Below are 27,355 nucleotides of genomic sequence, written 5' to 3'. Positions count from 1 at the left end.
TTACCAGTTCAAATTCCAAGTATTTCAAGAAGTCTTCCCTGTCTACTGGCCACCTCACACACACATACTAGTGAAATCTTCTTGCACACTTATCCCTGAGTCTGTGTTTACATTCTGGCAAGAGTAGGCCCAAAACATCAGAGCTCTAAAGAGATCATGTCTTTTAAATTCTATGCTAAACTCCCAAAGAGGTACAAAAAAATTTACTATTTTTAGGTGAGTTTTGGTGTATGAAGAATATTGATTCCCAATATATTCCACACTCTCTCCTGAGTCCAGGTACCCGCCACATAAGTTGAAGAATATATGCTCACTGTGATTATAGCCATGGAGAGACATGAGCTATATTTTGTGGGTTTTTAGTCACACATGACAATATGGTTGATTTTGACATAATATAAAACCATGAAATATAATTTGTTCTAATTCAGTCTCACTACTTCCCCTTGCCTTCTTTTCTTCCTACCTCCTGTTCCTTTCCCTCTACTCTTCCAAACTTTCTGCCCTTTGGTTATAGTTTGTTAAAAATTAGTGTCTTGTGGGTGTATACATTGATGGGATTCATTATGATATATTCATACATGTTCATAGGAGTGTTTGGTCAGATTCATTTCACTGTCTTTACCAATTCCACTCATCCCCTCCTTTCCCTTCAGCCCCCTTTGTCTACTTCAGTGATCTTTCTTCTATCCTCTCCCAACCTATTATTTGGAATATCTTCCTCATATCAGTATGGAGATTCCTCAAAAAACTAGTAATGGACCACCTCATGACCCAACTATCCCACTTCTCAGTATATATCCAATGGACTTAAATCAGAACATTACAGTGGTGCAGCAATATCATTGTGTATAGCAGCACAATTCACAATAGTCAAGTTTTGGAGACAACCCAGGTGCTACTCACCAGATGAATGGATAAAAAAAATATGATACATATGCGCAATGGAATATTACTCAGTCATAGAGAAGAATGTCTGTATGGCCTTTGCCAGTATGAATGGATCTGGACACTATCATGCTAACTGAAACACACCAGTCCCAAAAAATCAATGGTTGAATGTTCACAATTTCTGAGGTGGCCTGTCTCACAATGCTGTTTCCTTTAGACCACGTCCATAGGGAGTCAATTGCCCCTGTCTTATTCTGAAAAAGATTCCAGTTCACAAATGGCCTAAGATTCAAATATGGCAATTCAATAAATATAGAACTTGCTTGGATTGCTTGGGGTCAGCATGTCACCCAATTTTATCATGGGATCAGCTTAAGACTCCAGGTGCCCTAACCCCATGTCTTGTGCAATCTATAATCCAGCACTCTCATGATCTCTATCCCTACACATGCCATAATTTCAGGTTATGGAACATGTTTCTAGGTTGAGTACTAGTACAGAAACAGTTAAATAACCACATATCAGTTCTCAGGAGCAAAGGTCATGGTTTTAACTGCTAAAACCCTAAGACCAACTTGTCATCATGCCATGGACATATGTTACAAAAAGACTTTTTGTAAACTTAAATTCTGGGGTTGTCCTTACGCAGGTAGAGACTCTACCTTCAAACCACAGGGAAATCTATATTACTGTATCAGCACTCACTCATTCAGAAGGAAGCTTTCTCTCTGCATCAATGTCCCAACACATCACTCAAGGTTAATTGCTCATAGCATACACAGAGAGAGATAAGAGATTATTATTTTCCATAACTTCAGGTAGAAAATAGTAAAAAATAAGAAATAAATTTTCTTCAAGGAAAATTTATAATTTATAATTCATAATTTTATAATTTATAATCTATCAATTATAATTTATTTAATAAATAATTTAATAAATAAATAATAAATAATAAACAATTTATTTAATAAATTTATGATTTATTAATTTTATAATTTATAATTTTTCCATTGGAATAAAAATGTCCAGAAAAGAATCAATAAAAAAGATTAAATGAAGGTATGATGAGACATTTATTGAAAATATCAAAAATGGATTGAGTCTTTCTTACTTATGATTGATTTCCATAAGAGAAAGAAGAATTGTTTTAGCCATTCTGGGTCTCTTAGTCTTCCAAATGAATTTTATGATTGCTTTTTCTATTTCTATGAGGAATGTAATTGGGGATTTAATTGGAATTGCATTGAAATTATATAGCGCTTTTGGTAGTATGGCCATTTTGACAATATTAATTCTGCCTATCCAAAAGCATGGGAGATCTTTCTTATAAAGTTTTCTTTAATTTCTTTCTTTAGTGTTCTGTAGTTCTCATTGTAGAGGCCTTTCACCTCTTTTGTTAGATTGATTCCCAAGTATTTTATTTTTTTAAGGTTATTGTGAATGGTGTAGTTTCTTAATTTCTCTTTCACAGGATTCATCACTTATGAATAAAAATGCATTTAGATTTATAAATGTTGATTTTATATCATGCTACATTAATGAATTCATTTATGAGTTCAGGAAGTTTTCTGGTGGAAGTTTTTGGCTCCTCTATATATAGAATCATGTCATCAGCAAATAATGATAGTTTGAATTCTTCTTTTCCTATTCATATCCATTTAATTTCTTTCATCTGTCTAATTGCTCTGGCTAGAGTTTCAAGGATGATGCTGAATAGAAGTGGTGAAAGGGCATCCCTTTTTGTTCCAGTTTTCAGGGGGAATGCTTTCATTTTCTCTTCATTTAGAATGATGTTGGCATGGGCTTAGCACAGATAACCTTTACAATGTTAAGGAATGTTCCTACTATCCCTATTTTTTCTAGTGTTTTGAGCATGCAGGGGTGCTGTGTTTTATCAAATGCTTTTTCTGCATCTATTGAAATAATCATGTGCTTAATAACTTTAAGCCTCTTAATATGTTGAATTACATTTATAGATTTCCAATATTGATCCAACCTTGAATCCCTAGGATGAAACCCATTTGATCATGGTGCACTATCTTTTTAATATATTTTTGTATGCGATTTGCCAGTATTTTGTTAAGGATTTTTTCATCTATGTTCTTTAAGGATATTGGTCTAAAGTTTTCTTTCCTTGATGTTTCTTTGTCTGGTTTTGGTTATCAGGGTGATATTAGCTTCATAGAATGAGTTTGGAAGGGTTCCCTCCTCTTCTATTTCATGGAATACTTTGAGGAGTATTGGAATGAGCTCTTCTTTGATGGTCTTGTAGAACTCGGATGAGAATCCATCTGGTCCTGTAAAATAGGCTTTTGATAACCTATTTCATTGGTTTAAATTGATCTATTTAAATTGTGTATGTCCTCCAGATTAAGTTTGGGTGAATCATATATCTCTAGAGACCTGTTGATGTCTTCAAGATTTTCTATTTTGTTGCAATATAGATTTTCAAAATAGCTTCTAATTATGTTTTGTATTTCAGTGGTGTCTGTTGTGATCTTTCCTTCTTCATCATGAATTTTAGTAATTTGCATTTTCTCTCTCTTTCTATTCATTAGCATGTCTAAGGGTTTATCAATTTTGTTTATTTTTTCAAAGAACCAACTTTTGTTTTGTCAACTTTTTGTATTGTTTCTTTTGTCTCAATTTTATTTCTGATTTTGATTATTTCCCACTCCTACTACTTTTGGTGTTGATCAATTCTTCCTTTTCTAGGAGTTTGAGATGTACTGTTAGGTCATTTAATTGTTGACTTTTTCTTCTTTTATTGAATGCACTTCATGCAATGAATTTTCATCTTAGTACTGCTTTAATAGTGTCCCAGAGATTTTGATATGTTGTAATATTGTTCTCAATTACCTCTATGAATTTTTTAATCCCCCCCAATGTCTTCTGTTATCCATACATCATTCAATAGTGTATTACTTAGTCTTCAGGTGTTGGAGTAGTTTCTGTTTTTTATTTTATTGTTGATTTCTAATTGCATTGCATTATGATCTGGTAGAATGCAAGGTAGTATCTCTATATTTTTGTATTTGGTAAGAGTAGCTTTGTGGCATAACATATGTTCTATTACAGAGAAGGATCCACATGCTGCTGAAACAAAAGTGAATTTGCTCATTGATGGATAGAATATTCTATACCCAGAATAGCTAAAACAATTTGTAGCAGGAAGAGTGAAGCATGTGGTATCATAATACCAGGCCTTCAACTATATTGCAGAGCAATAGGAACAAAAATGGCATGGTATTGATATCAAAATAGGCAGGTAGACCAATGGTACAGAATAGAGGACACAGAGACAAACCCACATAAATACAGTTTTCTCATACGAGACAAAGGTGCCAAAAATATACAATGGAGAAAATACAGCCTCTTCAACAAATGGTGCTGCAAAACTGGAAATCCATATGTAGCAAAATGAAAATAAACCTCTATCTCTCACCCTTCACAAAACCAAACTCAAAATGGATCAAGAACCTAGGAATTAGATCAGAGACCCTGCACCTAATAGAAGAAAAAGTAGTTCCAAATCTTCATCATATCAGCTTAGGACCAGACTTCCTTAACATGACTACCAAAGCACAAGAAATAAAAGCAGGAATCAATAATTGGGATAGATTCAAACTAAAAAGCTTTTTCTCAGCAAAGAAAACAATCAATAATGTAAGGAGGGAACCTACAGAGTGGGAGAAAATCTTTACCACACCCAGACAGAGCACTAATCTCCAGGATATGCAAAGAACTAAAAAACACTTAACACCAAAAACACAAATAACCCAATCAATAAATGGACTAAGGAATTGAACAGACATTTCACAGAAGAAGAAATACAATCAATCAACAAATATATGAAAAAATGTTCAACATCTCTAGCAATTAGAGAAATTCGAATCAAATCTACTCTGATTTCATCTCTCTGCAGTCAGAATGGCAATTATCAAAAATACAAGCAAACTGAAGCGTTGGTGAGGATGTGGGGAAAACGGTACACTCATACATTGTTGGTGGGAGTGCAGACAATGCAACCACTTTGGAAAACAGTATGGAGATTCCTAAGAAAACTTGAAATGGAACCACCATTTGACCCAGCTATCCCACTTGGCCTATACCCAAAGGACTTATAATCAGCATACTACAGTGACACATCCACATGAATGTTTATAGCAACTCAATTCACAATTGCTAGATTGTGTAACCAACCTAGATGCCCTTAAATAGATGAATGGATAAAGAAACTGTGGTGCATATACACAATGGAATATTATTCAGCCATAAAGAAGAATAAAATTATGGCATTTGCAGGTAAATGGATGGAGTTGGGGAATATCATGTTATGTGAAATAAGCCAATCCCAAAGAACCAAAGGCCAAATAATTTCTCTGATAAATGGTTGATAATACATTACAGGGTAGTGGGGAGGCAAGGAAAGAATGGAAGAAGGAAGAATTGTATAAATGGAAATGAGGGTTTGGGTGTGGGCAGGGGAAGAAAAGATAATAGCATGAGACAAACATCATTACCCTATGTACATGTATGAGTACACAAATGGTATGACTCTACTTCATGTACAACCAGAGAAATGATAGTTGTACTCCATTTGTGTACAATGAATTAAAAAAAAGATATTAGGAGGAGGTTAAAGTAGAGGGAGAGAATTTGTGGCCAACTTTGGATACCCCTAAGAGAAACATAATCTCTTTACACTTGTCCATTTCAAATGTACTTAGAAATTCAAACATCTACTCATAAAACAGATAATAAACAAACAGCATTTAACATTACTGATAGTAGTTTCCAAATAGAGAATTACAATGATTCAGTAAGTATTCGTCAGAAATCCAGCTCAATCCCACCCCCCCACTCCACACACATTGGTCTTTGCCTAGGAATTATAATAAATTGTCATAAAGTATATTATTAATTAGAACATTTAGATCAACTGGCATCTTCATTCATATGTTAGAAAAACAGATTCCATGGTCTGAAAGTGAGTAAACTGGCTTTTTGAAAAAGAAATCAAGAAATGTAAACTTCACATGAAAAATGGCTAATCTCTAGGTTTTAGAAATAAACAGTAAGACATGGCAGTCATTTTTTAAAATGCAAAGATGAGAGTGTTAGAAGTATAACTATTTATCAAAAATCAGAGTTTCCTATTTCTTAAGCGGAATAACAGAGTTGAATCCAATGCTTGGCACAAAGTGTACATAATTTTGCAGTGATCAACTTAAAACACATACAGGCTTCTCCTGCAATCTACAATGATTTGGGTTGCCTTTCAATTACTCAGCATGCAATTAAAAATATTAAAATAAACAGAATGTAAGTCCATAAAAATAAAAGAAAGAAAGAATAAAAGCCAGGTTAACATAAACCCATGGGAAGACGAGGAAGAATTTCAGGGGCTCAAGGCTGAGAGGAGAGCAGACAACTGTCAAGTGTGGCTGGGCATGGTTGACTCTCGAAGGCACATCTGATGAACCAGAGAGAGGCTCTTCATCCCTGCTCCACTCTGCTGCCTGACATCTCCAGGGTTGTCTGAGGAAGGCTGCCTCCACACTCCTCCTTCTCAGGAGTGTCCTGCAGAGCCTGCTCAAGCACCAGCTTGAGGTTCCGTGCCTGCAACTGCTGCCTAAAGGAGCCAACGAAGAAGTAAATGATGGGGTTGGCAGAGCTGTTAACATAGGACAAGTGAAGACAGAAAAGGACACTGTTTATGGTAATATATTTCTGAGTTCCAATTAACAGGAGCACACAGATTCCAAAGGGCAGACCACAGAAGAAGAAGACAACACCGTGAGCAGGATGGTAACATACAGCCTGGTCAGAGGCTTCTGCTTGGATCCACAGAGCATCCTACCCAGCAGGACCAGGCTGGACACTGAGAGAACAAGTAAAAAAGCCAGCCATACAGTAATAGTGAAATTAACTCTTTTAAAATGAACTTTGGTTTTATTGCGATTTAAAAAATAGACCTTGTCTAGGATGCTCAGAAACAGGGACATGACCCGGAGCAGGGCACACATGATAGCTGATGTGTGTCTTGGGCGATGGCAGTGGCACCAAATGGGGCACAGGACTGACAGGCAGCGCTCAGTGCTGATAGTGCTGAGCATGCTCAGGCCTGCGATGTAGAACATGGTTGTCCCAGTTTGTATGATGCTACAGATGTGATTGTGAAGCGTGTTTTCAATGAATTCTATCAGAGAAGCAATAATGTAGAAAAGAAGGAGGAAGTCAGCAGTCGCCGGGTTTAGGATGTAGGTGTAAAAGGCATTTCTGTGCATGCGGAAACCCAAGAACCAGAGCACAGATGCATTTCCTGCCAGTGATATCGTGAAGGTCAACACTTGTAGAATCAGAGTAGTCTTGTCACCAATATGAGGACGTCTTCATAACTCGGTTGGCATGGCTTCTGTCCTCCAGGCTGAGATGGTTGGATCCAGGCTCCTCATCTCTTCAGTGGGGTCCGTGGGAACAAAGAACACTTGAGCACTAGGAGCAACAGCTTAGCTGATCAGGATCGTCCTCCTATGTGGAGATTTCCATTTCAAAGGGTAGGGAAGTATAGGTGAATTGTAGGTGAAGTAACTGATCAACATCTAGGGATTCCTGAAGTATGGACTCAAATCTAGCAGTCATTTTCTGAACACCCTGAGCTCTCTGACCAGAACCTAAATGACAAAAAAATACACTATAATCTGAACACTCCCACTCAGAGGGGGAACAGCACTATTCTATCCTGGGACAGTTTTCTCTCAGGTGCAGGAATTGAGGCAGACACAGAGGTGATTGTAATATTCCCATCAAAAAGAGGATTTCATTCAAGGGGGCAAAAGAACTGGCTTTATGGCCATGAGGGTAATGTGAGATTTGCTAAAACAGGACTGAGAATGACCTGGCATAGAACTAGCTCAGTGTGTCAATCATTGAAGACAGATTAATTTTTTAATCCCTAGTGCTGAGCTCTGTGTGGCCTGAATCCCCTCAATATCTACTTAATGAATGAATATATGAATGAGAAATCAAACATTACAGGATGATGTGGGTTAAGTGGAAAATACAATGAAAAAATTCAACACCCACACATAAGGAGATGAAGAAAATATGATTCACTATAATCCTTAATGTGAGCAGTCCTGGTGATACCGCCGTTTACCGGTGACGAGTTCTACTCCTTCTAATGTTGAAGATTGAACACTAGAGAAGCATGCCAAGGCAAGCATATTAAGCAGGTTTATTTAAAGGGAATAATACAGACTTCTCCTGGCAGGAAGAAGGGGGCCATGGCTGATGTTCTAAAAGTCCCAAGAAGTGAGCGCACCCTACATCTTTTTATAGGCTAAAGTCTCTTTTGTTCTCCAGTTCTCTCCCCCCTTATCTCTCCTTCCTGCCTATGTGACTAGGCCTGGTTTTGCATTAAGTGAGAAGCCATGGGCAGGGGGAAGGCCAAGGTGATTCAGCCAGGCAAGGGCCCAGGGGGCATTAATTAGCAGCTCCTTGCTTGCAGTCCTTGATAAAGGTAGGTAAATTTGGTAATCAATGGGCTCTGGAGATCCTTGACATTCCATTCTTCCAGGGGCAGTCTCCAACTTCCAAAGGCAGATGGCTTCATGGCTTCATTTCCTCGAATTGACCTGATTTTCTATTTCTACACTAACTACCTGTCCTGAATTCTGGCTTCACTGGGTGTATTTAGAATTACTTATGTGTGACCAAGTATCTGCTGTTGACAACTCATGTGCCTTTGCAATGTGGATTCAAGATGGCTTTGTTTAGCTCCTATAGACATTCGGTGAACAGTGTAGGGGTTAGATTTGTGACTCAGTTGAAATGCTTAGCAGTGAAGCCAGAATTAAGGACAGGTAGTTAGTGTAGAAATAGGGAATCGGGTCAATTCGAGGAAATGAAGCCATGAAGCCATCTGCCTCTGGAAGTTGGAGACTGCCCCTGGGAGAATGGAATGTCAGGGATCTCCAGAGCCCATTGATTACCAAATTTACCTGCCTTTATCAAGGACTGCAAGCATGGAGCTGCTAATTAATGCCCCCTGGGCCCTTGCCTGGCTGAATCACCTTGGCCCTCCCCCTGCCCCTGGCTTCTCACTTAATGCAAAACCAGGCCTAGTCACATAGGCAGGAAGGAGAGATAAGAGGGGAGAAAACTGGAGAACAAAAGAGACTTTAACCTATAAAAGATGTAGGGTGCACTCACTTCTTGGGACTTTTTGAACATCAGCCATGGCCCCCTTCTTCCTGCCAGGAGAAGTCTGTATTATTACCTTTAAGTAAACCTGCTTAATATGCTTGCCTTGGCGTGCTTCTCTAGTGTTCAATCTTCAACATTAGAAGGAGCAGAACTCGTCACCGGTAAACGGAGGTATCAGCAGTACAGAACAGGAGGGTGTGAATGAGGGTGGGGTATGAGTGTCCCTGAAAAGAGGTACTTGAAATAGGAGACTATCTGCAGAGAACTAAGTGGTGTATACAATTTTAACCTACTCCATTCTCTCCGAGGTCATCCTTAATGGCATTTTTGTCCTCAATGAATGTTTTTGTGTGAGAAAAGCATATTTAGTGAAATTGAGAGAGGGTGTGGCTTGAGGCATAAAGAGTTGTTCAAGCAGCTTTCAAACAGGTAAATGGACCCACTTGTAACTTAACAATTAACAGGATTTAATTTAGAGATTACCACATAATTTCTCTATGGTTCTTCTGAATAGCCGTAGCTTCTGAACGGGTAAGAATTTCTTTCAATTTTACAGAGAATGGAATTGGAGAACAAGCAGGATCATTTGATAACCTGTGATGTCACACACTGTGCATTTTGACACCCAAGATTTTACAGTTTTCCAGCTCTTTGGACCTGCCACAACTCTGTGTTGATCATATGTGGATGAGAAAGTGTCACGAGCACGTCGTAACACTTGCGGCCTGTACTGGATCGGGAACCGGGTAGGAATAAGATAACACTCACGTAGCCGGTCGTTGGTCCTCAGATGAGGTTTTATTGATGCTTGGTTCACAGCAAACGGCAATCAGTCATCGGAGTAACAGCATGCAGCGACCAGGGGCCTCGAGCTGGGGAGCACTATCTTGTCACTTGTCAGCGGGACATAGTGACAGACTCTGTCGGTGGAGTAGTGCCCGCTCGCTCCTGATCAGTCTGCAGTTTATATAGTCACATCAAAACAAGTTCACACATTACCTCATTTGTTTTTCAAGTCCTGAATTCTGCAAATTCATCTAGTAAATATTTTTACCAGTTTTACCATTAAAACTAATGTAAATTTGGTGTAAACAAACTGCCAAATGTTTTTCTCAGTGACTGCATAGTCACTGTGTGCGTCACTGCTCGTGACTTTACTTATCTTAACGCTACACACACATTTTGTTTTGATCTATCACAGCAAACAACATGTTTTTTATAAGTTTCACAAAATGGGGTCAGAAAGCAAAATGGGAGTTGTTTGGTTCACTTCAGCAATGTTCCATACAGAAAGGTATAGAGTAGTAAATGCCAAGTTATATCTCAGATGGCAAATTGTGAATAAAATAAAATCTAGGATGAGCAAAGTTCAGAAACAGAGAGGAAGAGAAACCAATCAAATTTGGGCACAAAAGGGATATGGGTAAAAATCAGGAGAAGATATGAGAATGCAGAAGCCCTTTGCTGTCTCACAAAGGCGTCTGTGACCTCGGAATCCAGAGGACACAAAGGGGAAGGAGGCCTTGAAGGGAATAGAGGCCACATTCTCCTCTGGGTCTGCAGAGAGTCATCTGAAGTGAAGGCATCCATCAAAAGTTTTCTTAGATAGCCCAGTTCCCTCAACATTTGTTGATTTGCATAGGAAACAGGAGGAAAAAAAATTAAGTGCTGGTGTCCTGACTAACCGCAGTTTCCATATTTCTCTTTAGGGTAGGGTTACATTTGGCATCAAACATATAGCTCTATAAAGACTTTCCACTTTCAAGGCATGTCTTGTTTACTTTATTCACTACCCTACCCCAATATTTAGCATGTATTCTTTACAGATCATCTATTGCAGTACCTTACCTAACACACACAAAAAAACTGAGGCTCAAACAAAGGAATTTTCCAAAATCACATCTCCAAGAGCAGGTCCAACTCCAGCCCCTGGTCTCCTGGAGCCCTATCTGATGCTTTGCCCTGTTCTCTGCCCCATCTTGCCTTATTTTGTTTTCAGAGCTTCCAAAGAATCTTCATTGGAACACAGAATGTGAGACACCATCAGCACATATCACAACTTCCAAATTACCCCCATAACACCTATTTTGTCTTCTGCAATAGTGATTCTTTGAGTTTTAGGTCTCAAGGTTTCCATTTACCTTTTGTCTTAATGATGATATCACCACATTACCAGGCACTGACCAAATGCAGTAAGGAGAGTGATGTAACCCGCTCCTGCATTATAGGATTACTAGAAGGAAGCTGGCCTGCTTTTTCTTCTCTCTTTTCTTACAGACATCCATTCTGATATGTCTGGAGCCATTTAGGACCACAGGAAGATGGGACCCACCCAGGCTTGGAAATCAGCACTATCAACGAATTTCTTGATTCTGATGCTCTGGAACTTAATGCATATCCTATTAAGGTCAATTGTGGTTCAGTTTTAGCCATGCTTTCACTCTAAATGAAAGGAAAGTTTTGCCTTTTAAAATGACTTTCCATTTTCAAGTCATTTTTTTTTAATTAATGTAGGTGATTGTTCCATAAAGTTAATGCAAGAGAAACAATATATAAATAGGAAAAATTACTTCAATGGATATAAAATGGCAATGGATTCAATGATTTTGGATTGAGAAAACCCCAGAGTGTAGGAAGATAGAAGGAGCAGTGAGGGACAGTTTCATTGTCCTGAGAGTTTTTATTCCATCCTTTTTCTCTGCCTTGTTAGAGTTCCCAAACTGGTGGCTTCTTAGCACCCCAACAATGTCATCCTTTTCCTTCTTGTTTCTGGGTGAACTGAGCTACCTGGTGATACAGGCAGGACAGTAGAGGATGGGAGAAGAGGGATTGAGTTTTCAACCTCCTAACTCTCTCCTGCAGGCAGAGTATTGGCAGTGGCCCTGCTCCTCCACCTGCCTGGTCCTCTTTAGTAATACAGCTACACCCAGGGCTAGGCTCTGTCCCTGGTTAGTGCTCCTTCCTTTGTCCCTTACAGTCTAGGTATGGAAACAGAGTTATACCCTTGCTTTTCTTAAGGCACCTCACCATGCATTGCTATTCTTCCCTTAATCCTGCACATCTTTGAAAATAATCACTCCTGGTGTATTTCTCAATCATTCCAATTTAAACCATCTATTTCTTGTTAGAACCTTAAGAAATACAAAAGGAAAGTATTTTTGAAAAGCAAGTGAAATCAATGAAACCCATTTTATAGCATTTTATCTCTAGTAAGCAATACCTCCATGTGGTTTTACTTTTTAAATGAGTTTTTATAAAAGTCAGAAATCTACCCATGACAGCAGATATAAATCACTGGAAAAGGTGAGAATGAGCTAAATCAGAAGGATAAAAGGTTTCATTAACGCTATTTTCAACTCTCAAATTAGGAGCTTCAGGAAACCAGTGTTCAGAAGTATGATTCTGTCTCCTGACTTTCCCTTAAAGAAGGGCCATGATCCCCTCTCTGTAACCCCCTATGGTAGAAACACAGGGATGTGAACTGAGAGCAAATCCCCATACCTTAGAGGAATTCTGACAGTTCTTACCTTTCATCCATTCTCCTGTGCAGAAGTGGAGAGCTGAGCTGTAGATTAGGCGAGAATCTTTCTGAGATGGAGTGACCCCACTGTACAATTCTTGGTTCTCCCAGTGGAGAGATGCCTATGGAAGCTGTATATGAAAGCTGGTGATCAACTGAGGCTTTTAAGATTCTGAATGGCCCTATGATTTTTAGTCCTTGGATTAGGAGCGAATTAGAGACCATAGTCATTTGAGTCCTCATTTTTATGAAGATGTTTCTGGGCATCTGTGTCAATTCCACTCACATATTGGCCTTTCCCTTCCATCCCTTTCACTCCACCTACCTGTTAGTGGTTGCTTTTCTCTGTGCTTTGCCACCTATGATCCTAGTAGGGAAAGTGTGCTTTCATACTGAGTTTGATTACTAGATAACAAAGTATATCATTGGGTCATTAAAGTCTCATCATGCCCTGGGCCCGTATTTTTTTATTTTTATATCAATAATGCATTAATTTCTATACATTTTCCAAACAATAGAGGAAAAGGTTGGGAATCCTATTGTCACTGAATGCTATTTTGTACTTAGTACTGTATCCATTCTTATTTTTCTCATTATTATCTCTGATTAGCAAACATATTTGTATTTTTCATGTCAGTAGAAAGAGGTTAATCAACTGACGTCTCTTAGAAAATATGAAGTATTTGGCACGTAAAACATTCTTTTATACTTCCTGCATGTTATGTAATTTTTTATTATTAACCTTTCATGTATTTTAGACATTCCAAATTTTATTTCTTATCTCACATTTCTTCCCTTTTTGTTTTTCATGTCATGCACATAGTAGGCTTCTTATCATTTGTTAATGGTTGGAGTTAGAGAATATCGTGCTAATTGAGATAAGCCAAATCCAAAAAACAAAAGGCTGAATGTTTTCTTTGATATGTCAATGCTCATAAGGTGGGGGGGTAGGGATGAATAGAGTTACTTTTTATTAGGTGGGGGGGTAGGGATGAATAGAGTTACTTTTTATTAGGTGGGGGGGTAGGGATGAATAGAGTTACTTTTATTAGGTGGGGGGGTAGGGATGAATAGAGTTACTTTTTATTAGGTGGGGGGGTAGGGATGAATAGAGTTACTTTTTATTAGGTGGGGGGGTAGGGATGAATAGAGTTACTTTTTATTAGGTGGGGGGGTAGGGATGAATAGAGTTACTTTTTATTAGGTGGGGGGGTAGGGATGAATAGAGTTACTTTTTATTAGGTGGGGGGGTAGGGATGAATAGAGTTACTTTTTATTAGGTGGGGGGGTAGGGATGAATAGAGTTACTTTTTATTAGGTGGGGGGGTAGGGATGAATAGAGTTACTTTTTATTAGGTGGGGGGGTAGGGATGAATAGAGTTACTTTTTATTAGGTGGGGGGGTAGGGATGAATAGAGTTACTTTTTATTAGGTGGGGGGGTAGGGATGAATAGAGTTACTTTTTATTAGGTGGGGGGGTAGGGATGAATAGAGTTACTTTTTATTAGGTGAGGGGGTAGGGATGAATAGAGTTACTTTTTATTGGGGGGTAGGGATGAATAGAGTTACTTTTTATTGGGGGGGTAGGGATGAATAGAGTTACTTTTTATTGGGGGGGTAGGGATGAATAGAGTTACTTTTTTATTAGGTAGAGGGGAGTGAAGGAAAGGGAATGGGTCTGGAGGAGGGAATGATAGTACAGTGAAACACACATTATTACCTCATGTACATGTATGACTGCATGACTGATGTGATTCTACAATATGTGTAATCTGAAAAGTGAGAGATTACACTCCATTTATATATTATCTCTCAAAATGTATAAGTGCATTCTACTGCCATGCACGACTAATTAGAATATATTAAAATTAATTTAAAATGTGTTATTTGAATAAGACATTAATATGGACATAAATCGTGGGGGCCATTGGAAGCATGCTATGATTTGGGTATGGTTTGTTCTGTCCTCTCATGCATTCATGTGACTGTTGCTTTGTTTCAAGAGTGACAGTAGGGGGAGGTTTTGTGGAGTATTTGAGACGTGGGACATAGTAATGGTCTTTAGGTTATTGGATGCTTTTTTGTAAATGTAGTTTTCATGCAACCCCTAGATTTCCTGTGATAGAGTCTTTATGAAGGGGCAAAGCTGGCGCCACCCAGCTCTCTACTTCCTCATTTGAGATATGACCCTTATTCCAGGCCTACTTCCACCACCCACCATAGAGCCTGCCCCAGAGTGGGCTATGAAGATTTGACTTTCAGTTAAATCTGTAAGCTAATTTAACCTCTTTATTTCATGAGTGGCTGTGTCAGAAATTTAGTTATATTATAGTAAGTAAAGCTAAATAATAAAGAAGGTAATTTGAAAACTCAGAAATTTGCTTCTGTGGGTTGATTCAACAAGTATTTCATAAGAACCTTAATTATGTGTTGAATTGTCTTAGAAATATTTATTTTGAATCCCAATCTCTATCATCTCAGAATATAGCTATTTGGAGATGGCATCCATCAAGAGAATTAAGAGGAATCCATTACAGTGGATATTATCCAAAGTAAATGGTGTATGTATAAGAAGAGGATATTAAGAAACAGACATGTAGAATGAAAACCAAGAAGAAACAAGAAGTAAAGGATCCCATTTACAGGCATGGAATAATATCTCATAAAACATGCATGTAAGAAACTGCTATAATCTGCTTATAATATATATAATATTCTAAAATTTAAATGTGGGAAGCATTTGGATAAACTGGATTTTTTATATATGGCTAGTTGTAAAGTAATTCAGGTACTCAGATTACCTTTTTCATTTTTTAAAATAATTAAATGTCATAGATTTCACACATAATTAGTGGATGCATAAAACTATGAAACCCAAGTGAGATCTGTAGGGTAGGTGAGTAGTTTTACTACCATGAGCTGCATGGTCCTGGTAATTCACTACATTAATGTAAAATATCACCAATAGTGTAATCTGGATAGTGAACATACAAAAACTCTACTATTTTTGCAATTTTTGCTAGTCTTTAATTATTACAGAAGAAATTGCTTAAAGACAACTGAAAGGTTCATTTGTGGGATGGAAAACCTACATTAATATTGAAGTCACCATAAAGGAGGACATAGGGTATGCTAGAGAGAATCTTATAAGTCAGATACTAAGGCCAGTATAAAATATCATAAGTGTTCACACACCACTATAAGCAAATGTTAAAATTTCATGATATTTTCTTTCAATAGCAATTTGACAAGAAATAAATAAAAACTTACAGGTAGAACTACAGGTCAAGGCTGCATCTACTCTTCCACTGTGCTCTTCAGCTCTTGTCCAATAGATAAGCATTATTGTGACAGATGTGTCACAGAATGCTAAGACAAAGCTTTATTCTGAAAGTCACGGAGGGTATTGACTGGGGTAGAGCTCAGGGGTGGAGCTCAGGGGTGGAGCAGTAACTTGGCACGTGAGAGGACCTGCTCTTAAACAAAAAAATCAAAGGGATATTATTGGTGATATATGCCCAAAGAAGTGCTGGTGACATGCAAAATTTAAATGCATTTCTGAAAATTCTTTACCAATTCTTAAGCTATCAATCATATCAAGACTATAAAAAAGTTTAGTGTTGAATTTTTGTGTGAGGAATAATATCTATAATTTTTTTGAAGATGAGCTATCTTTCCTGCTCTTAAGAAGGGCTTTTAGCAGGTCAAAAAGCAACAGAAATGTTAAAATATTCCATTGCTTCTTTCTTTGCCCCTTACCTCCCGAGGTTTTCCTTGTATTTTTTTTTGGTTTTCATTTGTGACTTGTGACCCAATACATTGGACATATTCCTTGGAATAGGATAGGAAAAACAAGTTGTGGCCTTGTCCTGAGATCACCTGACTGGTTGTTTTGGATTTGACAGTATTTTGGAGTTGGTTCCAATGAATTTTTAAACATTATACCAATTCAGTCACTTCAAACCCATGAAAGACATGGCAGGTTGCTTGAGCACTCTACCTTCTTAAGAGGAATTTTTCCACTATCCAAATACATGGAGAGGCACAGGGAATGAAACTTATGCATCCTGCTAATCATTCAGTAAATAATCATGAATATTTATTAAAAATAACCTATGAATTACCTCTCTCCTATTTTGTTTTGTCTAGATTCTATTTATCGTTGAACACCTACAAACAAAAGGTGGTGTAGTTGGCCAAAATGTAGTTATGGATTTCACTTTCTTTTTGCATTTTTAAAAATTTTAATTAATTTTTATTGTAAACAAATGGTATACATGCTGTTTCTGTTTGTACACGGAGTAACAGCTTAGGTAATCATACATTTACATAGGGTAATGATGTTTGATTCATTCTGATATTTTTTCCTCCCCCACACCCCATCCACCCCTCTTTTCCCTCTCTACAGTCCCTCCTTCCTCCATTCTTGCCCCCCTCCAACCCCCCATTATGTGTCATCATCCACTTATCAGTGAGATCATTCGTCCTTTGGTTTATTGAGATTGGCTTATCTCACTTAGCATGATATTCTCTAATTTCATCCATTTGCCTGCAAATGCCATAATTTTATTATTCTTTATAGCTGAGTAATATTCCATTCTATATATATATACCACAGTTTCTTTATCCACTCATCAATTGAAGGACATCTAGGTTGGTTCCACAGTCTGGCTTTTGTGAATTGAGCAGCTATGAACATTGATGTGGCTGTATCTCTGTAGTATGCTGATTTTAAGTCCTTTGGGTATAGGCCAAGGAGTGGGATAGCTGGGTCAAATGGTGGTTCCATTCCAAGATTTCTAAGGAATCTCCATACTGCTTTCAAGAGTGGCTACACTAATTTGCAGCCCCGCCAGTAATGTATGAGTGTACCTTTTTCCCCATATCCTCTCCAACACCTATTGTTGCTTGTGTTCTTGATAATCGCCATTCTAATTGGGGTGAGATGGAATCTTAGGGTGGTTTGGATTTGCATTTCTCTTATTACTAGAGATGTTGAACATTTTTCCATATGTTTGTTGATTGCTTGTAGATCTTCTTCTGTGAACTGTCTATTCATTTCTTTAGCCCATTGATCGATTGGATTATTTGCATTCTTGGTGTAGAGTTTTTTGAGCTCTTTACATATTCTGGAATTAGTGCTCTATCTGAAGTATGAGTGGCAAAGATTTTCTCCCACTCTGTAGGCTCTCTTCACATTGCTGATAGTTTCCTTTGCTGAGAGAAAGCTGTTTAGTTTGAACCTATCCCAGTTGTTGATTCATGCTTTTATTTCTTGTGCTATGGGAGTCCTGCTAAGGAAGTCTGATCCTAAGCCAACAAGTTGAAGATTTGGACCTACTTTTTCTTCTATAAGATGCAGGATCTCTGGTCTGATTTCAAGGTTCTTGATCCATTTTGAGTTGATTTTTGTGCAGGATGAGAGATAGGGGTTTAGTTTCATTCTGTTGCATATGGATTTCCAGATTTCCCAGCACCATTTGTTGAAGAGGCTATCTTTTCTCCATTGCATATTTTTGGCCCCTTTGTCTAGTATGAGAAAATTGTATTTATTTGGGTTTGTGTCCGTATCCTCTATTCTGTACCATTGATCTACCTGTCTATTTTTGTGCCAATACCATGCCATTTTTGTTACTATTGCTTTGTAGTATAGTTGAAGATCTGGTATTGCAAAACCCCCTATTTCATTCTTCCTGCTAAGGATTGCTTTAACTATTGTGGGTTTCTTATTCTTCCAGATGAATTTCATGATTGCTTGCTCTATTTCTGTAAGGTACGACATTGGGATTTTAATTGGAATTGCATTGAATCTGTATAGCACTTTAGGTAGTATGGCCATTTTGACAATATTTATTCTGCCTATCCAAGAACATGGGGAATCTTTCCATCTTCTAAGGTCTTCCTCAATTTCTTTCTTCAACATTTTATAATTTTAATTGAAGAGGTCTTTTACCTCTTTGGTTAGATTGATTCCCAAGTATTTTATTTTTTTTGAAGCTATTGCAGATGGAGTTGATTTCCTCATTTCCCTTTCAGATGTTTCATTGCTTGCGTATAAAACTGCTTTAGATTTATGTGTGTTGATTTTATAGCCTACTATTTTGCTGAATTCATTGATGAGGCCTAGAAGTTTCCTGGAGGAGGTGTTTGGATCCTCTAAATATAGAATCATGTCATCAGCAAATAGTGACAGCTTAAGTTCCTCTTTTCCTATTGGTATCCCTTTAATTTCTTTAGTCTGTCTAATTCCTCTGGCTAGAGTTTCGAGGACAATGTTGAATAGAAGTGGTGAAAGAGGACATCCCTGTCTTGTTTCCATTTTTAAAGGGAATGGTTTCAGTTTTTCTCCATTAAGAATGATGTTGGCCATGGGCTTAGCATAAATAACCTTTACAATCTTCAGGTATGTTCCTACTATCCCTATTTTTTCTAGTGTTTTGAGCATGAAGGGGTGTTGTATTTTGTCAAACGCTTTTTCTGCGTCAATTGAAATAACCATATGATTCTTATCCTTAAGTCTATTGACATGATGGCTTACGTTTATTGATTTACGTATGTTAAACCATCCTTGCATTCCAGGGATGAACCCCACTTTATCATGGTGCATGATTTTCTTAATATGTTTTTGGATATGGTTTTCCAATATTTTGTTAAGGATCTTTGCATCTATATTCATCAGGATATTGGTCTAAAATTTTCTTTCCTTGATGTGTGTTTTCCTGGTTTGGGTATGAGGGTTATATTGGCTTCATAGGATGAGTTTGGTAGGGTACCCTCCTTTTCTATTTCCTGGAATACTTTGAGAAGTATTGGAGTGAGTTCTTCTTTGACGGTCTTGTAGAACTCGGCTGAGAATCCGTCTGGTCCCAGGCTTTACTTGGATGCTAGATTTTTAATGGCTTCTTCTATTTCATTGCTTGATATTGATCTGTTTAAATTGTGTATGTCCTCCTGGTTCAGTTTGGGAGAAGCATATGTCTATAGAAATTTGGCAATGTCTTCGGTAGTTTCTATTTTGTTGGAATACAGATTTTCAAAGTAGCTTCTCATTATGTTCTGTATCTCAGTGGTGTCTGTTTTGATATTTGCTTTTTCATCACGAATTTTAGTAATTTGAGTTTTCTCTCTCCTTCTCTTTGTTAGTGTGGCCAAAGGTTTGTCTATTTTGTATTCTTTTTCAAAGAACCAACTTTTTGTTTTGTCAATTTTTTGAATTGTTTCTTTTGTTTCAATTTCATTGATTTCAGCTCTGATTTTAATTATTTCCTGTCTTCTACTACTTTTGCTGTTATTCTGTTCTTCTTTTTCTAGAGCTTTGAGCTGTAATGTTAGGTCATTTAGTTGTTGACTTTTCATTCTTTTCTGGAATGCACTCAATGCAATGAATTTTCCTCTTAGTACCGCTTTCATAGTGTCCCAGAGATTTTGATATGTTGTATCGTCGTTCTTATTGACCTCTACAAATTTTTTATCTCCTCCCTGATGTTTTTTTAATCCATGTTCCATTCAATAGCAAATTATTTAGTCTCCAGGTGTTGGAGTAATTTCTGTTTTTTATTTTGTCAATGATTTCTACTCTCAGTCCATTATGATGTGATAGAACACAAGGCAGTATCTCTATTTTTTTGCATTTCCTAAGGGCTTCTTTGTGGCATAACATATGGTCTATTTTCGAGAAGGTTCCATGTGCTGTTGAGAGAAACAAAGTGAATCTGCTCGTTGATGGATGGAATATTCTATATATGTCTATTAAGTCTAGGTTATTGATTGTGTTATTGAGTTCTATGGTTTCTTTGGTTGGTTTTTGTTTGGAAGATCTATCTAGTGGTTACAGCGGTGTGTTAAAGTCACCCAGAATTATTGTGTTGTGGTCTATGTGATTCCTGAAATTGAGAAGGATTTGTTTGATGTACAGGGATGCACCATTGTTTGGGGCATAAATATTTACTATCGTTATGTCTTCCTGATTTATGGTTCCATTAAGCAGTATGAAATGTCCTTCTTTATCCCTTCTGACTAATTTTTGCTTGAAGTCCACTATATCTGATATACGAATGGAAACACCTGCTTTTTTACTGAGTCCATTTACATGGTAGTTTTTTGCCCATCCTTTGACCTTTAGTCTGTGGATGTGTTTTTCTATGAGATGAGTCTCTTGCAGGCAGCATATTGTTGGGTCTTTCTTTTTTAATGCAGTATTTCTTTCTTTTTTCTTTTTTTTTTTTTTTTTTTTTTTGGCAGTGCTGGGGATTGAACCCAGGGCCTTGTGCTTGCAAGACAAGTACTCTACCAACTGAGCTATATCCCCAGCCCTTGGGTCTTTCTTTTTAATCCATTCTGCCAGTCTATATCTTTTGATTGATGAGTTTAGGCAGTTAACGTTCATGGTTATTATTGAGATATGATTTGTATTCCCAGTCATTTGGCTTATTTTTGGTTTTTAAGTTGGCTTGGTTTCTCCTTTGAGTGGTTTTTCTCTAAGGTAGTTCCTCCCTTTGCTGACCTCAATTGTTGTTTTTCATTTCTTCCTCGTGGAATATTTTGATGAGAACATTCTGTAGCACAGGCTTTCTATTTGTAAATTCTTTTAACTTTTGTTTATCATGGAAGGATTTTATTTCATCTTCAAATCTGAAGGTGTTTATGCTGTGTATAGGATTCTTGGTTCGCAATCATGTTCTTTCAGAGTTTGAAATATGTTGTTCCAGGCCCTTCTAGCCTTCAGAGTCTTGGTTGAGAAGTTGGCTGCTATCTGTATTTGTCTCCCCCTTTATGTAATCTGATGCTTTTCTCTCGTGGCCTTCAAAATCCTATCTTTATTTTGAATGTTAGGTATTTTCATTATAATGTGCCTTGGTGTGGATCTGTTGTGATTTTGTGCATTTGGTGTTCTGTTAGCCTCTTGTATTTGATTTTCCATTTCATTCTTCAGGTTTGGGAAATTTTCTGATATTATTTCATTGAATAGGTTGTTCATTCATTTGGTTTGTGTCTCTGTGCCTTCCTCAATCCCAATAATTCTTAAATTTGTCTTTTCATGGTGTCCCATAGTTCTTGGAGATTCTGTTCATGATTTCTTACCATCTTCTCTATTTGGGCAACTTCATTTTCAAGATTAAATATTTTGTCTTTGTTGTCTGAGGTTCTGTCTTCCAAGTGTTCTAGCCTTTTGGTGATGCTTTCCATTGAGTTTTTTAATTTGGTTTATTGTTTCCTTCATTTCAAGGATTTCTGCTTTTTTTTTTTTTTTTTTCAGAATCTCTATCTCTTTGTTGAAATGATCCATTGCTTCCTGCAGGTGCTCTTTCAGTTTATTGGTATTATCATTCATTGCCTGCATTTGCTCTCTGATCTCATCCTTTGCTTCACAAATCATCTTAATTATGTATTATCTGAAGTCCTTTTCTGACATTTCTTCTAACATACTGTCATTGGATTCTATTAATATAGAATCTAGATTAGTTTGGATCATTTTCTTCCCTTGTTTTTTCATGTTGTTCATGTATCTTTCCCTCTAGCAGTGCAGATCTGGGGTATTGCAGACGTCCCCCTGTAGGCTTACAGTGGCCCTATATGTTTCCAAAACCCTTTCTTTAAGGGGAGATCAATATTAGCAGTGCCCAATTCAGACACTATGCAATCCTAGACCAAATATCCCTTATGAGGACAATAACAAAATTGTCATAATAAATAGAATGAGTTGAAATATTATCTTCAGTAAAACAAACAGATTTGCAATAAGGTCTGCAGTTTCAAATGGAGGACAGAGAGGATGCAGAGGGATGTATAATGTGACTGTTAATGGGATAAGAAAAGAATATACAGACGTTCTAGAGAATAGAAAGGGTGAGAGTGTAATCAAAAGAAATTGGATGTTAGCATGCAAAAAAGGGAGAAAGAGACTCTGAGGGAACAGGTAAAGAAACGGAAAAGAGAACAAGAAAGTAATGAAATAAAAACTTAAATTTTTTCAATAAGGAGAAAAAAGAAAATCTACGGTATAACAGCCATATAGTAATGAAACCTCCCAGAGTTCAGTAGCCTGATGCATGAGAGGTACCTGTCAATGAGCTTCAAGCCTGCAGCAGGCGTCTCAGGATGGGTTTTGTCCCACCTAAAGATTGGAGCTATGGCTTCCAGGATTATCCATGATGGTTGCTCTGGCTTCGAAATGTGTTGGCAAATGGGGAGCTGCAGCTCAGGGTGTGGCCGTGGTCAGCAGGAGGTCCTGTAGGCAGGATGTGTTTGGGTAGGCAGGGGTCCTGGAAATCAGGTGTGTTTGTTGTGGTTGTGGGATCCTGGAGGCCGGTTGCAATCAGTCGGTCCGGGTTCCCAGTGATAGGGCACAGTCAGTTGGTCTGGGGGTCCTGGCAGGAGGGAGCAGTCAGTCGATGTGAGGGCCCCAGAAGCAGGGAGTGATTGGTTGGGCTGAGGGATCCTGGAGGCGGGCCTCAGTCAGTCGAGTCAGGAGTCCTACAGGGCCTGGCTGTTGTCTCAAAATGGCGGCAGTCGCGTATAATCAAACCTGTAGGTACTGTAACAGTGAACTTCCAGACAACAGCAGGCAGCTGGTGCTCCACTGGCGGTTGGCGATCAGTTTGCTGAGTGTTGTCGGACAATGGGGAGGAGAACCTCATGCATTGGGTGATGGATAGGTGTAAGGCAGGCGATAGACAGGTGAGAGGCAGGCAAATGGCAGATGATAGGCACCTGACAGTGAGCAATCTGCACTCAAAAAACACGTCGATATGCTGGGAGACTGCAGGTGATCACAGCAGACAAATGAGGTAAACAGCAGGGGATCAATAAGCAGCAAAAACTGCCTTACCAAGAAACAGATATCCTCTCTTTTTTAAAGCTTTTAAGAAGGGAAAAATGAGACTTACTGGTTTTGTGTTTGCATGTTTCCTAATCTGTCTCGATTTTACTTTTAAGTATCTCAAGAATATATACCAGATTCACTCATCTATGTATACATAATTGCTAATGAGATCTTTTCCCTCTCTCTTCCCATATAATCTTGAATCCTGGAAGGTTTTAGAAACAGTCGTACCTACATTTTTTGTGTATATAAGGAAATCTCTTCTTCCCTACTCTATAGTAAGCTCCCAGACACTGGAACCAAATCTCACCTTTTCTTAGGGTCAGCATTGGTGTAGTGACAGTATTTGAGTTCAGTGTCTATTATGCTGACATACAGAAAGAGCATCACAACAGCTTCTGCTTATACTTATGGTAAAGAGATATTAACTTGTGAGTCTTTCCTCATCAGTATGGCAGTTGCAATCAGTCCATATTAAACACTGCACATTTATTCTGTGCCATACTTCTTGTGGCATTAAGATCAGACCAGTGCAATTCTGTAACTTCATTACTTGCTTGAATTCCCCAGGATGGGCATGTGGTCTCAGGTGATCAGTGATCAACTTGAGAATACAAGTTACTGGACTCCAGGTGAAGTGCTTTTTCCCATTAAGATGTAAGGTCCTGCATCCCTAGGTATTTCAAGTTCTGGCTGCTGAGGTGTGCTGGCTGTAGGGAAGTGATCCTTTGCTCAATAACAGGGTAGTGGGATTAGGAGTGGAACAATCCCTGTGGTCTAAGTAACTGGAGGTTCTCCATTTAAAAATGTTTTTAGGAGTGAATATTTTGCTTTGATGTCAGAGTGTAGCATGAGGGCTCTTTGATGTAATGAGTGTTTTGATTTCACGAATGTAGAGAATTGGTGAGGATGTTGAATCTTCAAGCTGTTGGGTGACAAAATTTCTGGTTTGTTCTTTTTCTGCAATATCTAGTAGAAACTCAGACAATTGTGGATTTCCATTGCAGAAAAAAATTGAAAAGTGATAACATTTAGTAAGAAAGATTAGGAGGAAGATAACTTGACAAGTTTACTGGTGTTGTCAACTAGGATGGAGATATTTTACTTTCTGATCAACATTTTTACTTAAGAAAACTAGAAAAGTCAGGCTTAAACAATCTTTTAAAGAGGTTGTACAGGCTTCAGGGAAGGAATACTGATACAAGAGTTGAATTTTCACATAAGGCCTGCTCAGCTGCATCTACTAGAATCCACAAAGAACTTAGCCAACAGTAACACTGAGGACCCAGAGAAACTCACACCTAAAAATATTAGATGCATTGCATTGAGAACATTAGTTGCAAGACACCAGGCCTTGCATTCTTTTGTATAATCTTCATATTTTATATTCAGTAATCCATTAAAATATCTGCTCAGAATGCTCAGAAGCAATGAGAAGACAGAGCAGGGCATAACACCTGAAGTGTGTTTGGGTGGCAGAAGTGGTTCCAGATAGGCCACAGTTAGAACAGGCAGTGCTAAGTACTAATGGCACTGAGCATGCTGAGGCCTGCAATGTACAGAATATGATCTGTGACAAAGTCATGGAGGAAGATAGTGTTGGGATAGAAATCCCTGATGAGTACCTGCAGGAAATCTATGATGTTGTAGCAGGTGAAGAGGAAGTAGACACCAGTTAGGTTGAAGATGTAGGTGGAGTAGTGTTTCTGTGTATGCAAAAGCCCAGAAGTCACAGCACAACCACATTACATGCCAGAACAACCTGGGAAAAGATGAGGATCACCACATTCAGGATCAGATTGTTCTTGTTAAAAGTTAGGCACTGAGTTTGATTCTCAGCAACCCATATAAGTAAATAAGTAAACTAAATGTCTATCAACAATATAAAAAAATATAAGAAAAGTTGCAGTAATGGTCCTGTCCTTTCCATTTGTTAGGGTGATTTTCATTCCTCTGACTGGGTTGTTTGGGTTAAGACTGAGAAACCTCCATGTTGTTCCTGGGAACACAAACCATATGTGAGCATCTAGTGCATGACCACTATTCTCAGGACCATCCTGCTACATTTGGTTTACTATCACGCTGTTAAAAATCTAGGAAAGAGAGGTTTGCTGAGTGAATGTAACTTCTTAAAAGCCAGACAGACCTGGAACCTGGATACAAACCTACTTCTGGCCCTTTCTAAAGCATGTACTGGGCACCGAAGAGCAGATTCTCTATTGAATGGGAAATTCTATCCCCAACCTCCCCAGCCAACATGCTTGAGTGAAGGAGCAAACCACCGGAGTGTGAGCAGCATTCAGAAATGTTCTGTCATGTGCAGAAATTCAGAAAATGTAGAGGTGGCCATGACACCACCATGACTAAAAGATGTTGCATCCTAGGAACAGAAGACCGTGTTTTACAGCCCATAAGGGAATGTGCATTCGCATTCTTTGTTGGACAGGTGTGAGGATGACTTGGCCTGGTGAACTTGAAGTGGCTCAAATGTGAGTCTCAGTGAAGACAGAGCAGTATTTCTATTTCCAGCATCTAGTTCTATGTGCAGCATCTTGTGTATTCATATTCATTCAATGAATGCATGAATGAATTCTAACCATAGTGACGATTTTGGTTTAATGAAAATACAGTAAAAGATCTTAGAAGATATATAAAAAGTTAGATGAAAGAAACTTCAGATTGTCAGTCTTTTTGTGGAAAGTTCTGGGTGTGTTTAGCATTCCTATGTGTACTCAAAGAAATTAAATTGAGCACTGAATACATTTAAAGTGAGGCTTCAAAATGACTTTATTGAACACTTAAAAGCATTTTATCCATTATGGGAGTGAGATGTGTATTTTAACTGACTTGGGTAGCAACACCATTGAAAAACAAATAAGCCATGTGGGGTCTGAGTGCCACTGAAGAGAGAGGTAAGTGTTGGAGTATTTGGAGGACTATTAAGTGGTGTTCTTGGGTGTGTACAATAGAAATGTACTTCATTTTCTCATCCACATGATTCTTAGCACAGTTGCTTTAGAAATGAAATGTTTTTGGGAGGTGTCTGTGAGGTGTTGAAGAAGTAGTTCAGGACTTGAATAGGTGAGTTTCTCATACAAATTTCAACTGAGGCAAAGGACAAGCTCCTACCTGAGTGAAAAACAAATGGCATGTGCTTGAGAATGTACCTGGCATTGTATCATTGAATCTTTTGGAAAAACTTTCAAGCAAGAATTTGTATTTTCCCATTTTATAGATGATGAAATTGTAGTACAAACAGGATGAATTTTTAACCCTTGACCTCATCTGCAGTGTTGTCTCATGCTCTTCCCTCAGTCCAGTCCCTGTGACTCACACACTCTGTGTGCTAATCCCACATGGATGCAGGAAAAGCAGAGGATCAGTTCCCACATTTTATGTAACAGGATGGACAAATTATGGATGAAAATGAAATCTATCATAAACACATTCCAGAAATGGAGGAAAGAGAATCCAGTCAAATAAAGAACAATAGAAAGGTGGGTGGAAGTTAGTTAGGAGTAGATATTCCAGGTGCCCATTGTTGTCTCACAGAGGGAGCCGTGCCTTCAGAATCCAGAAAACTCAGAGGGGAAGGAGGCCTCCAGGTGGACACAGGGTGCATGTCTTCCGAAGATGGAGAGGCATCCAGGACAGAAGTGATGGCCTCCATCATGTGCTGTCTTAGAGAAAGAAGCTTCATATTCTTCATTGGTCAGGAGAAGACATGGGAGGAAAGCCAGAATCTGTGTTCTTTGCATTCCAGGTACTTACAGTTCATATAGCTGTCATTAGGGTGTGATGTGTTTGATTCCTTTAAAGTAGAAGCTCAATATTTTATAAGTCATGCTTGTTTTTTTTCACTAGTCAACCTGTGTTATTTAATGACCATCTATTTTATTATCCTCAATAAA

The 27,355-nt window shown here is 38.1% G+C and overlaps 1 protein-coding gene across 1 annotated transcript; it reads right to left on the bottom strand.

The window, feature by feature from the left end:
• Positions 1–6,390: 6,390 nt before the first annotated feature.
• On the bottom strand, positions 6,391–27,114 carry LOC124959478 (mas-related G-protein coupled receptor member X3-like). Its single transcript, XM_047517919.1, is given in 4 exon segments — positions 6,391–6,686; positions 6,689–7,262; positions 25,070–25,150; positions 26,995–27,114. Coding segments are annotated over 4 exon segments (1,071 nt in total).
• Between the last annotated feature and the right edge of the window lie 241 nt (positions 27,115–27,355).

This window comes from Sciurus carolinensis, chromosome 11 (assembly GCF_902686445.1).
Source record: "Sciurus carolinensis chromosome 11, mSciCar1.2, whole genome shotgun sequence".
In the NCBI taxonomy this organism is placed as follows: domain Eukaryota; kingdom Metazoa; phylum Chordata; class Mammalia; order Rodentia; family Sciuridae; genus Sciurus; species Sciurus carolinensis.
This window is presented reverse-complemented; position numbering and strand designations above follow the sequence as displayed.